Source organism: Anas acuta, chromosome 20 (assembly GCF_963932015.1).
Source record: "Anas acuta chromosome 20, bAnaAcu1.1, whole genome shotgun sequence".
Classification (NCBI taxonomy): domain Eukaryota; kingdom Metazoa; phylum Chordata; class Aves; order Anseriformes; family Anatidae; genus Anas; species Anas acuta.
Window position 1 is genome coordinate 11,987,705 of NC_088998.1, and position 14,933 is coordinate 12,002,637.

At 41.3% G+C, this 14,933-nt stretch overlaps 1 protein-coding gene across 15 annotated transcripts in view; it reads right to left on the bottom strand.

Annotated features, from left to right (window-relative positions):
• The window catches only part of GARNL3 (GTPase activating Rap/RanGAP domain like 3), a 61,610-nt gene that overhangs the window by 19,011 nt on the left and 27,666 nt on the right, over positions 1 to 14,933 (bottom strand). For 12 of the 15 annotated variants that reach the window (XR_011089191.1, XM_068657091.1, XM_068657084.1 and 9 more), the window contains 7 exons: positions 14,506 to 14,551; positions 11,019 to 11,125; positions 7,493 to 7,614; positions 4,552 to 4,656; positions 2,535 to 2,609; positions 1,467 to 1,578; positions 656 to 754 (listed from right to left, as the gene is read on the bottom strand). Coding sequence is in view for 14 of the 15 variants with exons in the window: in XM_068657091.1 (XP_068513192.1) it covers positions 656 to 754; positions 1,467 to 1,578; positions 2,535 to 2,609; positions 4,552 to 4,656; positions 7,493 to 7,614; positions 11,019 to 11,125; positions 14,506 to 14,551 (666 nt within the window). In the remaining variant the exon portion in view is untranslated. The remainder of the gene's footprint in view (positions 1 to 655; positions 755 to 1,466; positions 1,579 to 2,534; positions 2,610 to 4,551; positions 4,657 to 7,492; positions 7,615 to 11,018; positions 11,126 to 14,505; positions 14,552 to 14,933) is intronic. The other 3 variants (XM_068657081.1, XM_068657080.1, XM_068657083.1) reach the window with 1 other exon arrangement.

A 14,933-nucleotide genomic window follows, 5' to 3' on the forward strand; every position in this document is an offset into this window, starting at 1 on the left:
TGGATGTCTCATCTCCTGAAGTGTTCAAAGTCAGGCCGGATGAGGCTTTGGGCAACCTCATCTACTGAAAGATGTACCTGACCATGGCAGGGAGGTCGGACTAAAAGGTCTTGAAAAGTTGTTTCCAACCAAAACCATTTGATGATTCAATATGGCCAGTGTCAGGTTTGCTCTGAAGCATGATTCTGAACATCTAGAGATTTTTTTCCACACCTTTTAGAAAAACAAGCTAACAAACAGTAGTTGTTGTATGCACTCCCTTATTCTAAATGAGGCATCTAATGCACTTGCCACTGATAAGAACATGATTACCTCAAGACACTTATAAACCCTAAAGCTATAGGGCATGTACGTAAGCAGCCCAGAGGAAATCAGCAAAGGGAAAGTAGTGGAAAGATCTGAAAAGGAGAACAATAAACTCAGAGCTCAAAAACCTAATTACAACAATTTAAGGATAGCTATGTGATGTGACAAAAGGTGATTATATAAATCTAGTGCTGTGGGAATTAAAATTCTACAGCATGCTTCCAAGTTAAGAAACAAAAACAACTCTTAAAGAAAAGCACCTAAGACATTCCCTTCTACTGATATGTCTGCCAAATAAACAGTTAAACAGACATTCATATGAGAACCAAATAACAAGGACCTCTCCTACCTTTGTCTGTACGGGCAATCAAAAGATCCAGAGCTTCTAACACATGCATCTGCTTTATTTGGAGAGTTTTATCAAATACTTGAACTGATGGCTGACCATCTAAAAAAAGAAAACACATATTTCTTTAAAATTCTGTTAAAATTTGGTAGTCAATGGTTCTGAACTATTTCTTTCTAATAAAATAAGTCTTGTTTTTTCTCACGAAAATGAAACATCCTGCAACAAAGCTCATATGTATGCTGCAGCATCATAACCAGTACTTCCTTATAGGAGTGTTTTATCATTGCCATGGATGAAATTATGCAACTGAAGCCTGAAAGGGACCTTTCTTTCGAAAGTCTGAAAATTTTCACTGAGAACTAACTTCATTCCCTTAGTCCCAATGGCCTTATGTGGCACACAGAATACAAGAGGTCAAACTAGTAAAAGCACTGCTATGGAAGAAACAGGCTTTCATCACCACATAAGCCTTGTGCTTCATGTTCATTAGTATCATCAAGGGCTAAAAAATCCAGACGCTCCTTGAGTTTGGGTTTGACTTCATAAATCTTTTCAGATGGTCAAGATAACAGCATCTGAAATAACAAAACATTCAGAAATCTGCATGAAAATTGGCTCCAAATAAGGATTCTGATGCAGAGAAAAAAATCTGCAGCTAGATTACATAAATGTAATAGATCCACTTGGATTGATACTATCCTTGCAGGTGAGGACTTACCAATTACCTAAACAGAGCTTATGAACATTTATTTTGAAGAAAATGGTCAGATACATAAATAATTGACACAAGAACACAGCATCATTTACTAACCATCAATTAACAAGATGCCAGCATCTGTAGAAACCAGCAAGGACTGGCCCCAGGAATCTGCACAGACAACCTCATGAGGAAAATTACTGCAGAAAGATTGGGACTCCCAAGGCTATGATGTAACATAAGGGATACATATTAATTATACTAAGAAATACTGACCATATAGACACGAATGAGATAAGACAGTGACATGTAAGAACACGTAAATACTTTTGGCAGGATACATTTCTTAAAAGTATATTTTTTGAATTTGAAAGATCAAAATCTAGTTAATTTTCTTGCAGAGAAATACTCTCCCTACCAATTGGATTTGGAGACTAATAAGTATAAGATACACTCTTGGAACACTGGAATTAAAACCCAAACTGCTGATATTCAGTGTAACCCTGGAAATTTGTTATTAAACAATTAAAATACAGACTTAAAATATATGCACTTCCATGCATATACAGTTTGATTTCATTTCATGGTTCATTTGTGATATTTAGACATGGTACTGCTAAAACTACCTTTCCCCCAAATTGTTCTTTTGTCATGTGTTCTCTGTACTTACCTCCCAAATTCTGTCCCCTCCCCCATCTCTTCTCTAATATTAAGTATTAAGCTGAAGTCTGAAATTCTACAAGCACTTCTGAAGCTTCTATATATAAGATGTACATAGAAAAGTGTAATTTACATTTTTCACTCCTATGCCTTGTAAAAAAAATGTAGTTACAGGAAATAAAAACACAACTAAATTTTGCTTTAAATTTGATAAAGATGTTAAAATAATCAAAAGATGATTGGTTATGGAAAATATTTTTTTTTTTTTCATGAAATATGCTCAGATATAAAAATATCCAGACTTGCATTAGCATGAGAAGTACTACTACCTTCAGGCTCATCCTTTATTCATTTGCTATGGGCTGAAGAATCACTTTAACACTATACATTACAACTTTGCTGCTATAGTATCTAATCAGAAAGGTAAATAAACAACATATACAACCGATATACAGTGCCATGCTCAATTGCATTTTTTTTTTTTTTTTTTTGAACTCTCCTTACACAAATGGGTTCACTCACCTCCTTTTTAGAAAAGCTTGTGGTTGCCAGGGTAGCTGGTTTATCCCCTTTCACAGTGGTTTTCAATTTCAGCGCCTAATACAAACAGGTATTTTAGTTAAATTAAGCTTTTGTCACTAATATATAACCTAAAGCCTAAGAAGAAAGAACAACTTAGGATGACTAAGTAGTTTACAGCTTGGAATTGCTATTACAGTTATTAAGAAAGAAGGGGAATTACCAATACCCTGAAGAAAGACTGCACTGATCACTATGGAGCTGCAGCCAAAGCCTACATAGCTTATAAAAAAAAAAGAAGCTCAAAATATGAAGTGTCCAACATAGTAATCAACAGAATGACAGAATGAAATCATAGAATGGCTTGGGTTGGAAGGGACCTCAAAGATCATCCAGTTCCAACCACCCTGCCATAGGCAGGGACACCACTCACTAGATCAGGTTGCTCGGGGCCTTGTCCAATCTGGTCTTGAACCAAGGATGAGGCATTCACAACTTCTCTGGGCAACCTGTTCCAGTGCCTCACCACCCTCCAAGTGAAATATTTCCTCCTAACCTTTAATCTAAATCTCACCTCTTTTAGTTTAAAGCCATTCCCCCTTATCCTGTCTTTATCTGATTGAGAATAGTTGTTCCCCATCTTTTTTTCTACGTCCCCTTTAAGTACTGCAAGGTTGCAATGGGGTCACCCCGGAGCCTTCTCTTCTGTAGGTTGAAAAGCCCCAGCTCTCTTAGCCTTTCTTCATAGGAGAAGTGTTTCATCCCCTTGAGCACTTTTGTAGCCCCCCTCTGGACCCGCTCTTAAAAGATAAACATCCTTCTTGTTCTGGGGGGCCCAGACCTGGAGGCACTACTTCAAGTGGGGCCTTAGAAGGGCAGAATAGAGGGAGACAATCCCCTCCCTTAACCTGCTGGCCATTCCTCTGTTGATGCAGCCCAGGATTCAGTTTGCATTCTGGCCTGCAAGCATGTACTCCTGGCTCATTTCAAGCTTTTCATCCACCAGAACCCCCAAGCCCTTCTCTGCAGGACTGCTCTCAAAGAGTGCTTCTCCTACTCTGTCTTCATGTCCAGGATTGCCCCAAACCAGGTGCAGTACCTTGCACATGGACTTGTTAAACTTCATTAGGTTCAAATGCGCCCCCTTCTCCAGCCTGTCCAGGTCCCTCTGGCTGGCATCCTTTCCTTCTACAGCAAAGTCTTGTAGCCTTTTCTTTTTATTCTTTTTTTTTTTTTTTTTTTAAATTGGTTGGAATCAGAAGTGCTGAGGTACTAAAAGGCCAACTCTTGTTACTACCCCTGCCATCAGAGTGGTCCCAAAGAGTGTTTATCAATATGGTGATAGGCTCTTTAAATATAAATATATAAATATAAACATAAATATATAAATATAAACATAAATATATAAATATAAACATAAATATATAAATATAAACATAAATATATAAATATAAACATAAATATATAAATATAAACATAAATGAGCTTGGTGTCGTCAGCAAATTTGCTAAGGATGCACTCAATCCCACTGTCTATGTCACTGATATAAATATTAAACAGTATCAGTCCCAAGACAGATCCCTGAGGTACACCACTCGTCACTGGCTTCCACTTGGACATAGAGCCTCTGACACGTCTACACAATTCTTTCTGTAGGTCAGCTGATCAGAGGAACCTTTTATCAGTTACATAAGCTGGCCTTTCACCTGCAAAAGCATTTAGCAAATCACTAAATCAAACTATATAGATACATACTGCTACAGGGATGGTGCCAAAAGACACATGGTCACAGTATCATGAATTCTTCAGCTATGTAAAAAGTGTGCTGATTCTAAAAGGGCTAAACACTCTAGCGAAATACCATATAAACACAGTTCCACTCAGATAGAGAATAAAGCTGTTTAAAGTATCTTATATATCTTCATTGCTAGTATTTACAGCACACCAAAATCCAGTATGCCTATGAAGTGATGACATAGTCTTTGTAAACATAGATGCATCCTTGCTAAATTGATCCCACCTGACCAAGTCGGACAAATTCTGCTTGCCGAGCTTCTTCTTTTTTCCGTGTTGATTTCGGGGACTCTGGCAACACATCACTGAAAGACCTTCTATTAAGCATGTTCTAAAACAGAAAAAAATGCTTTTGTTTTAAAATTAAATCAGGTTTTCATATTTTTGAATAAAAAATTAGTCAATTTAATACAATACCATTTACATTGTCTGCTTTTCTTTTTATATACTTTCCTGTCATGATGAATCTAACTGTATTGCTTCTCAGAGAACAGTAATCACTATTTTTCAAATCATTGACTTCTTTACTTTCCTACTTGTCATCATTTACCACTTTCATATTATACAATTGCAACAAAGGTTGCAGACATAGAATCATAAAGGTTAGAAAAGACCTCCAAGATCATCTGGTCCAACCATCCTCCTACAACCAATATTACCCATTAAACCATGTTCCTAAGTACCACCTCTAACCTTTTCTTAAACACCCGCAGGCACAGTGACTCCAGAAGCTCCCTGGGCAACCCGTTCAAATGCCTAACCTCTCCTTCTGAGAAGAAATCTCCTAATTTCCAACCTGAACTTTCCCTGGCATAACTTGAGGCCATTCCTTCTCGTCCCTCTTGATCACTAGGTATCTGTGAGAAGAAGCTGACCCCTATCTCCCCAGAACTTCCTTTCAGGTAGTTGTAGAGAGCAGTAAGGTCTCCCCTGAACCTCCTCCAGACTAAACAACCCCAGTTCTCTCAGCTGCTCCTCATAAGACTTGTGTTCCAGACCCTTCACCAGCTTCATAGCCCTTCTCTGGATATACTCCAGGGTCTCAATGTCCTTCATGCAGTGCAGGACCCAAAATTGAATACAGTACTTGTAGTGCAGCCTCACCAGAGAGGAGTACAGGGGGACAAGCACCTCCCTGGTTCTGCTGGCCACACTATACCTGACACAAGCCAGGATGCCATTAGCCTTATTGGCCACCTGGGCACACTTCCAGCTCATGTCCAGGTGAGCACTGACCAACACCCCCAGATCTTTTTCCTCTGTGCAGCTTTCCAACCATTCTGCCCCAAGCCTGTAGCATTGTGTGAGGTTGTTGTGACCAAAGTGCAGGACTTGGCACTTAGCCATATTGAACCTCATCCCATTGGCCTCTGCCCATCAATCCAACCTGTCCAGGTTCCAGGCCTGCAGGGCCTTCCTACCCTCCAGCAGATCAACAGAATCACAGAATCACAGAATCACAGAATTTTCTAGGTTGGAAGAGACCTCAAGATCATCGAGTCCAACCTCTGACCTAAAACTAACAGTCCCCACTAAACCATATCCCTAAGCTCTACATCTAAACGTCTTTTGAAGACTTCCAGGGATGGTGACTCCACCACCTCCCTGGGCAGCTCGTTCCAACGCCTCACAACCCTTTCAGTAAAGAAATTCTTCCTAACATCTAACCTAAAACTCCCCTGGCGTAACTTTAGCCCATTCCCCCTCGTCCTGTCACCAGGCACATGGGAGAACAGGCCAACCCCCACCTCGCTACAGCCTCCTTTAATGTACTTATACAGAGCAATAAGGTCACCCCTGAGCCTCCTCTTCTCTAGGCTGAACAAGCCCAGCTCCTTCAGCCGCTCCTCGTAGGACTTGCTCTCCAGGCCCCTCACCAGCTTCGTCGCCCTTCTTTGGACCCGCTCAAGCACCTCGATGTCCTTCTTGTAGCGAGGGGCCCAAAACTGAACACAGTACTCGAGGTGCGGCCTCACCAGAGCCGAGTACAGGGGGACGATCACCTCCCTAGCCCTGCTGGTCACAGTGTTTCTGATACAAGCCAGGATGCCGTTGGCCTTCTTGGCCACCAGAGCACACTGCTGGCTCATATTCAGCCGACTGTCCACCATCACTCCCAGGTCCTTCTCTGCCTGGCAGCTCTCCAACCATTCCTCTCCCAGCCTGTAGTTCTGCTTGGGGTTATTGCGCCCCAGGTGCAGGACCCGGCACTTGGCCTTGTTGAACTTCATACAGTTGACCTCAGCCCATCGGTGCAGCCTATCCAGATCCTCCTGCAGAGCCTTCCTACCCTCGAGCAGATCGACACACGCACCTAGCTTGGTGTCATCTGCAAACTTACTGAGGGTGCACTCAATGCCGTCATCCAGATCATTGATGAAGATGTTAAAGAGGACCGGCCCCAGCACCGAGCCCTGGGGGACGCCACTAGTGACTGGCCTCCAACTGGACTTGGCTCCATTCACCACAACTCTTTGGGCCCGGCTATCCAGCCAGTTTCTAACCCAACGAAGCGTGCGCCAGTCCAAGCCAAGAGCAGCCAGTTTCTTGAGGAGAATGCTGTGGGAGACGGTGTCAAAAGCCTTGCTGAAGTCAAGGTAGACCACATCCACAGCCTTTCCCTCGTCCACCCAGCGCGTCACTTTGTCGTAGAAGGAGATCAGGTTCGTCAAGCAGGACCTGCCTTCCATAAACCCATGCTGGCTGGGCCTGATCGCCTGCTTGCCCTTCAAGTGCCGCATGATGACTCCCAAGAGGATCTGCTCCATGAACACTTACCCCCAATTTAGTATCGTCTGCAAACTTACTGAGGGGGCACTCAGTTCCTTTGTCCAAATCATCAACAAATGTATTAAAGAGGATGGGCCCCAACACCAACCCCCGGGGAACATCACTCATGACTGGTTGCCAACTGGATTGCGTGGACACGCATGGACAGTCCTACCCTGAAAGGACAGCCTGTCAATTTTTATGTAACTGTAAAACAAACTATGTCTATTTCTAAATACTAAATACTATCTAAATACTATTAGTATTTAGCCTAGTGTACACAATCCAGTGCTCATCAGGATTACAGCCTTTTAAAGCAACAGAACATTCAGTGTCCTAGTGAAAGCAGAAGAGAACATATGAGAGGCACAGAGATCACTTCTGACTTTCTGACTTACATTTACCTTGTGTAGATCAGGCATCAGGTCCTGGTATAAAGAGCGGATCAGCATGTCTAGAGTGCGCTGACGTTTCTGAGAAAATGTTGGGGTTTCCAAGGTGGCTTTTTCACCATTTATTACTAAAATATAATGGAAAAGAAGATACGTTATTCTAATGTGCTTTGCTACTTTCCACTGACTCTATTTTGCCTCTATATAAATATAACCAGTTTTCCCATAGTAACTTAGTTTCATCTCTTTTTGCATTTTCTTTTTAGTAAATAACAATCCCTCAAGCCTAAAGGGAAATAAAGACTAATAGCAGTATTCTACAAGGCACCCCAATAACCTCCTAATATAAAAATTAAAGACAAACTACTAATCAGTTTAAGTCCTAAACCAATTTAAGTATTTGTTAGTAATGTGTGCAAAATAAGTTACTAGTAAAGTTCCCGTCAGGCAAGTGTGTAAGTGTAATCCTTACGATTATGTTAGATGTCTGTTAATGAACTCCCAGTCAGGACAACGAGGCCAATGAAGCCTTACTTCCGCTGCTCAAAGACGTCTCAGGCCAACAAAACCTTATCTTCAAGGGTAACTTCAATTACCCGGACACTTGTTGGGAACACAACGCAGCAGTGCACAGATCCTCCACCAGGTCCCTGGAATGCATTAAGGACTGCTTCCTGCTACACATGCTGGACATGCCAAAAGTGAACTAGGTTTACTGCCTGCAAACTGTGAACTTGACAACACAACTACCAATAGTAGCCTTGGATATAGAAATCCTAACACTGAAGTTTAAGAGCCTTTTGAGCACACTGAAGACCAGCTATAGGACAAAGATTCTGGATTTTAGAAGAGCCAAATTCAATATGAAGCATGCAAGGACGGCAAAGGAGCTTGTGAGCGCTGGGAGTTATTTGAGAACAACGTCCTGGAAGAACAAGAACAGACTATCCCCTACAAAGAGAAAGGATGAAGGCAGAACAGGAGACCACCCTGGCTTAACAATGAGCTTTTGGGTACACATAGGAGCAAAAAAGAATTGTATCATCTATGGAAAAAAGGCTTCAATGAGTACACTGAGGACTACAAGAACCTTGCTAAGACCTATGCAGAGATGCAGGCGGGAAGGCTAAGGCTCAGGTAGAAATGAAATTGGCCCAAAACGTCAAGAACAAGAACGTACTCTCGTACTCTTCAGATACACGAGCAACAAGCAGCAGCACAGTGAAGATGTAAGCCCATTGCTGAACAGGGCAAGGATACTAGTTACTAATAGTGCTGAACAGGCAGAGGCTCTCAATACCTTGTTTTCCTCTTTTTTTTTTTTTTTTTTTTTTTTTACCAGTGTAGCTTACAATCCAGATCACAGTATCAAGTAGCTCCAACAACACCTGTGTTGTAAGGGCTGGTCTGCAGCCATTATGCAGGGCATGCACTCATACAAATCTAGATGGAATCCACCACAATGTGTTAAGATGGCAAAATGTGGTGATTAATGGTTTTTACTCAATCTGGAAACCTGCCACAAGTGGGGTCCCCCAGGAACTGACACTAGGAACCACACTTTCAACATCTTCATAAATGATCTGGATCTTGTGTTTGAAAGCACCCTCACTATGTGTGCTGATGACACTACACTGAGTAGTGAGGTGGACACATCAGATGGGAGAGTCATCTTACAGAGAGACCTAGAGAGGCAAGAAGAGTGAGCAAGCAAGAACTCTATAAAGTTCTTGTTGAGTAAACTTTACAAAGCCAAGTGTACCTGCGATGGCATTACAAAAGAACCCACCACAGGCTAGGATCTGTGCCTGGGGTGCAGTGTTGCTGAAAGGTATTTTTAGGTCCTGGTAGACAAGATGAATATTATTCAGCAGTGCACCAGTGCTGCAACGAAGACAAATCAAATCATGGGCTTCATCCACAGAGTCATTACTAGGAGAGATAGAGATGTGATCATCTCACCCTACTCACTGGTTGTCAGGCCACACCTGGAGCACTGTTGCAGTTTAACCTGGCAGGCAGCTTAGCACCACACAGCCATTTGTTCATACCCCCTCCCTGCTGGGATCAGGGAGAGAACTTGGGGAAAAAAAAAAAAAAAAAAAAAAAAAAGTAAAACTCGTGTGGTAGAGATAAAGACAGTTTAATACAGAAAGAAAGGGGCAAAGAAAACAAAAGAAGTGATGCACAACTCAACTGCTAACCACCAGCCAACACCAGCCAACCAATGCCCAGCCAGTCCCTGAGCAACAGTAGCACCCCTCATAGCCAACTCCCCTCCCAGTTTTATTGTTCAGCATGACATCATCTGGTATAGTAAACTCCTTTGGTTAGTTTGGGTCAGCTGTCCTGTTTGTGTCCCCTCGCTGCTTCTTGTGCTTTTCCAAGCTCCTTGCAGCAAGAGAAGTCTTTGTTCAGTATAAGCACTGCTGAGCAACAACTATAACATGTGCATGTTATCAGCATTATTTTCATCCTAAATCCAAAACAGCACCACACCAGTAACTATGGAGAAACATAGCTCTATCACATCTGAAAACAGGAGAAGTACTGTCCAGTTCTGGTTCCCCCAATTTGAAAGAGATAGGGTCAGATTGAAGAGGGTCCAAAGGAGTGACATGAAGATGATCAAAAAGCTGGAGAATCTGCTGTATGAGGAAAGACTGAAGGAATTAGGTCTTTTCACCCTGGAGAACGCTCTGAGGTCACCTCATCACAGTATTCCAATAGTTAAAGGGTGGCTACAAAGAAAATGGAGGCCTTCACGAGGATCCACGTGGAGAAGACAAGAGGCAATGCGTACAAGTTGTACCAGAAGAGGTTTTGTCCTGATATAAGGAAGTGTTTTGTTGTTGTTGTTTGTTTTTTTATAGTGAGGTCGATCACTGGAACAACGTCTCTGGGGATATGGTAAAATTCCCATTATTGGAGGTTTTCAAGATGCAATTGGAGAGGTTGCTAGATAATCTCATCTCAGCTTCCTTTTGGACCAGATCATCTTTTGAGATCACTTCTAACATGGGTTATTTTATGATTCTATGTTCTGCTCCCAAATATCTCTTTATGGCTCATTTAGAAGCACAAGTAAGTGTCAAGGAAACCTGGAACTGAACCACTACAGAATTAAAAAGATCTTAAAGGTGCAGAAAGGCAACTATTCAGCATGCATTCAGAAACACACTTTCAGAGATGCTAACCTAACACCTTTCATTACTAAGTATCAAGCAGCACTATAAATTATGTGAGATCTCAGGTTCCTATAAGAAAACATGAAAATATATGTGGCTGCACATTCTACATATGTAAAGGTCAGTTTAGATCTAGTAGTCTGAGAAGCATAACTGCATAGAAAATCATTTTTGTGTTCATCTGACTGGACCTGGTATCCATCTATTTTACAGATTTGGGAAAAAAAATGTACAGAAGAGCAGCATACACAATAAAATGTATTTACGTTTTAAGCATCATGAATTTCAATTTAGTAAAGTAATTACTTAAAAAGTGTTTCTAGCAAAATAAAAAAATGACTTACATTTCACTAACACAAAATCCCTGAATTCCTGGTGATTTGTAAACACAGGGGGGGATGGAAGTGGAGGTCCAAAGAGAGGAACACTTTCTTCTGAAAATATTTTCAGCCTATTGAAAGAACAAGTATTTATCTGTATTCAAAGCCATGTTCAAAAACCACCGTTTTTACAGACAGGAGAAAGAACTGGAAACAGTTATCTGGGTATGTCTAAGGTAAGAATTTCCACAGGTCTAACAAAAAACAAGCAAACAAACAAATGAGCAAGCAAACTCACTCATAAATGGGCATTCATTTGGAATGAATTGCTTGAACCAAAATTCTGAATCCTTTACATAAACACTGGGACAGTAACAATTACAACAGAAGCCTGTGATTCTACTCATAGAATAATGCTGTTAATGGTATTGGCAAAATCTAGTCCTTTTCAAAAAAGCTGTAAAAGAATAGTTCTTCACCTACAAAACATATTCTCCTTACAGATTTCCACCTTACCTGTGCATTCACCACAGTTGTGAAAGATGTGATTCTTTTTGAGTAACACCAGAAACACCAAACTTTTACTGATAATTATCAACTTTTGGAGCTAGGCAATATGGTTTAATTAATGCAGTATCTTTAAGATAAAAAAGGTTCAGGTATCTTGTCTTGCAGAAAAAAAAAAACAACAAACAAAAAAAACGGATTCATAGATGACTATAAAGATAGCTCAGCCTATGAAGAATAAAAACACCTTCTAAAGTAATCCAGAAATTATGATGTTAGAATAATGTGATCAGATCTGAGCAGCAGCTTCTGAAACCATGGACCACGGATGGTATCTGTGGTCTATACCGTGCATGGAGGAAGAGGCTAAAAGAATGCCTTCCCTCAACACTTTAACTGTATTTCTTAGCTGTCAGAATGAGGTTGGTTGTTCAAAAAAGGACTACTGCCAGGTGATCAGTATAAGGCATACTGTTGGTCTCTTTCACAAGCTGCCTGAATCCTTATAGTTATGGAATTTTCAGGAAAGGAGGAAGCAAAACCAATCTACCTAATGACTGTGTTGATTCTTGGAAGCCGTATCTCCCTGTACACAGCTTCTTTCTTTCCTCTACAAGCTAACTGATACTTCACACAAAGTAGCAAACCCAGCATGGTCCATCTTCCTCTTGGTCTTGCAAACGTAGGATATAATGATTTATAAACAAACAGTTTAAAATTTTGCTAAATAACTATTGAAGTCACACATGGTGACACCATCATTACGAGTCTGCATTCACAATCTAAGACACTAAGTTCTCCCTTCCATCTTGCAAAGTTTTTAGCTCTGAATTCGTGTTATAGACGCACACATGCATTCCAGTTTGAGGCATAATTTTAGTTTCATGCCCCAAAATCTCCCGTCTAGTGCTAGATAAACCAAATATTTTGATTTCCTAATAGAATTTCTTTAGCCATGATAGACTTCAGCATCTGAGCTTGCAGTGTCCTGTCCTCAGACATATCTGAAAGTGAATGCAATCCTCCTTTTTTTTTTTTTTGACCTAGTCTAAATAGTAAATGATGTAGCAGTTTCAATAAAAGAGGGATTAGTACAGACATTGCTACTACTTTGTAAAGCAGAAATAACAGTGCAAAATCTGTGTCCTATGCTGACAAATGCAGTACACAAACCCTCCCATGGGCTCAGACAATGATATCCCTCTGCAATTCTGCTTTTTCAAGACTGACAGATATCTCTGGCATCTCACCATTAACCTCAGGACAATAGCTGGAATGGTTTATGTGGTAAAAGCCACTTTGTTCATTTGTAACACATTTACGTGACAAGGTTTTGGTAGTGGGGGACTGCAGGGGTGGCTTCTGTGAGACGAATGCAGAAGTTACCCCATATTACGTAAGGGCAGGTTTCAGCCAGCTCTCCAAAGGGACCCGCCCCTGCCCAGAGCCAAGCCTATATGTTGTTTGCATCTCTGTGAGAGCAATTTTAAGAAAAGGGAAAAAAAGATGCTGCGCAATAGCATCTGGGAGAGTGAAGAATAAGAAACTGCCTAGCAGACAACAAGGTCAGTGAAGAAGGACAGGGAAGAGGTGCTCCAGGCAGTGGAGCAGAACTTCCCCTGTGGCCTGTGGAGAGGACCATGGTGGAGCAGGTTGTCCCTGGCAGTCCATGGCATACCACAGTAGAGCAGATTTCCATGCTGCAGTTCGTGGAGGAGGCCACGGTGGAGCAGGTGGATCTGCCCCTAAGGAGGCTACAGCCTGTGGAGAATCCCTGCCAGAGCAGATTCCAGGCCAGAGCTGCAGCCCATGGAGAGGGGACAACACAGGAACAGGTGACCAAGCAGGAACTGCTGCCTGTGGGCGACCCATGTCTGAGCAGTTTGTTCCTGATGGATGGACCCTGTGGTAAAGACCCATATTTGGAACAGTTCTTGAAGAGCTGCTTCCTGCAGGAAGCCCATGCAGGATCAGTTCAGGAAGGATGGCATCCCATGGGAGGGATCCCAGGTTGGAGCAGGGGAAGAGAGTGACCGTGAAGGAGTGGCAGAGGCAAAGTGCTATAGACTGACTACTGTTCCCCTGTGCCATTTGAGGGGAGGAGGTGGGAGAGGGTGGATGGGGGGAAGGTGTTCTTAGTTTGTTTCCTTTGTTTCTCATTTCTCCATCTTGCTAGTAACAGGCAATAAACTCCTCTATCTCCCTACACTGAGTCTGTTTTGCCCGTCACAATAACTGTTGAGTGATCTCCCTGTCCTTATCTCAATCCTTGAACCCTTTGCATCATATTTTCTCCCCCTTTCCCTTTGAGGAGGAGCGGTGAGAGAGCTGCTGTGGTGGAGCTCAGCTGCCCACCTGAGTAAAACCACCACATTGTTAAAGCCTACAGAATGCTAGAATGCCAGAATGCTTGCTGTTCAGGTTCTGATGAGAGCTAACAGACTCAGACTTGGACAGCACAGGACTCTATGCGTAAGGGTCCCACAGCTAACTGAAAAATACATTATTTGCCACCAAAATTTCCCTAGGTTTTAAGTATGTGATGATCAACTGTACATCTCTTAAGTATCTTGAAGATCCCTACAAATGAGCTGGTTTGCTTAGCTACAGCTGAACCCGGACCAGTAAAGATCCACTCCACAGCTATCACAGCATCAAGTCTAATTAACTTTCATCATACAGGTAGTTCACTATATCATTGATCTCATCAGATCAGAATCTTGCAGACATATCTTCCACCACTTTTTACATTTCATCTAAAGAGTACTTTCGTTTTGCCCCCTTAGCTTATGACTGTATCAGAATTTCATTATTCTGATTGTTAGAAACACATAGCTTAGAGCCCATTTACAGTTCTCTGCATTTAGATCCATACTGTCTTCCAATTTTAAAAGTTCATTAGGCTTCCAGGCATATAGGCAGGTAGACAACACAAAATATTTTCCCATTACCTCTAAACGATCAGAAATTAAGTATGAAATGATTAGTTACAATCAGAACCTACCTGTAACTATCATTCTGCTTATTATATCTCACCAAGGCAAAAATATCTGTCATCCAGTTAAGAAAATTAATCCAGTACTAATAAAGCTCACATATATCTTAATCTGTTCCTGCAACAGATTTAATAGTAGTCAAGCATAATAATAAAGACAAAATATTCCAGACCATACATTTTACTATTAAAAAAGGGGTCAATTTAAAAAATTGAACTACTACCACAAATGCATACAATGCATGCTTGTTGCTGTTATATGAAGCATAAAGTGTGCTATATAGTTCTGCCTTTCATGTGCATATTTTACAGATTTGAGATTAAAAATTCTTTTAGGTGACCAGAAAAGAAAAGAAAAAAAAAAAAACACAAAAAATGATTCCTAGCTTCTCTTATGCCGAAACTCCCACTGAGGAAACATAATCCCACAAAATAAT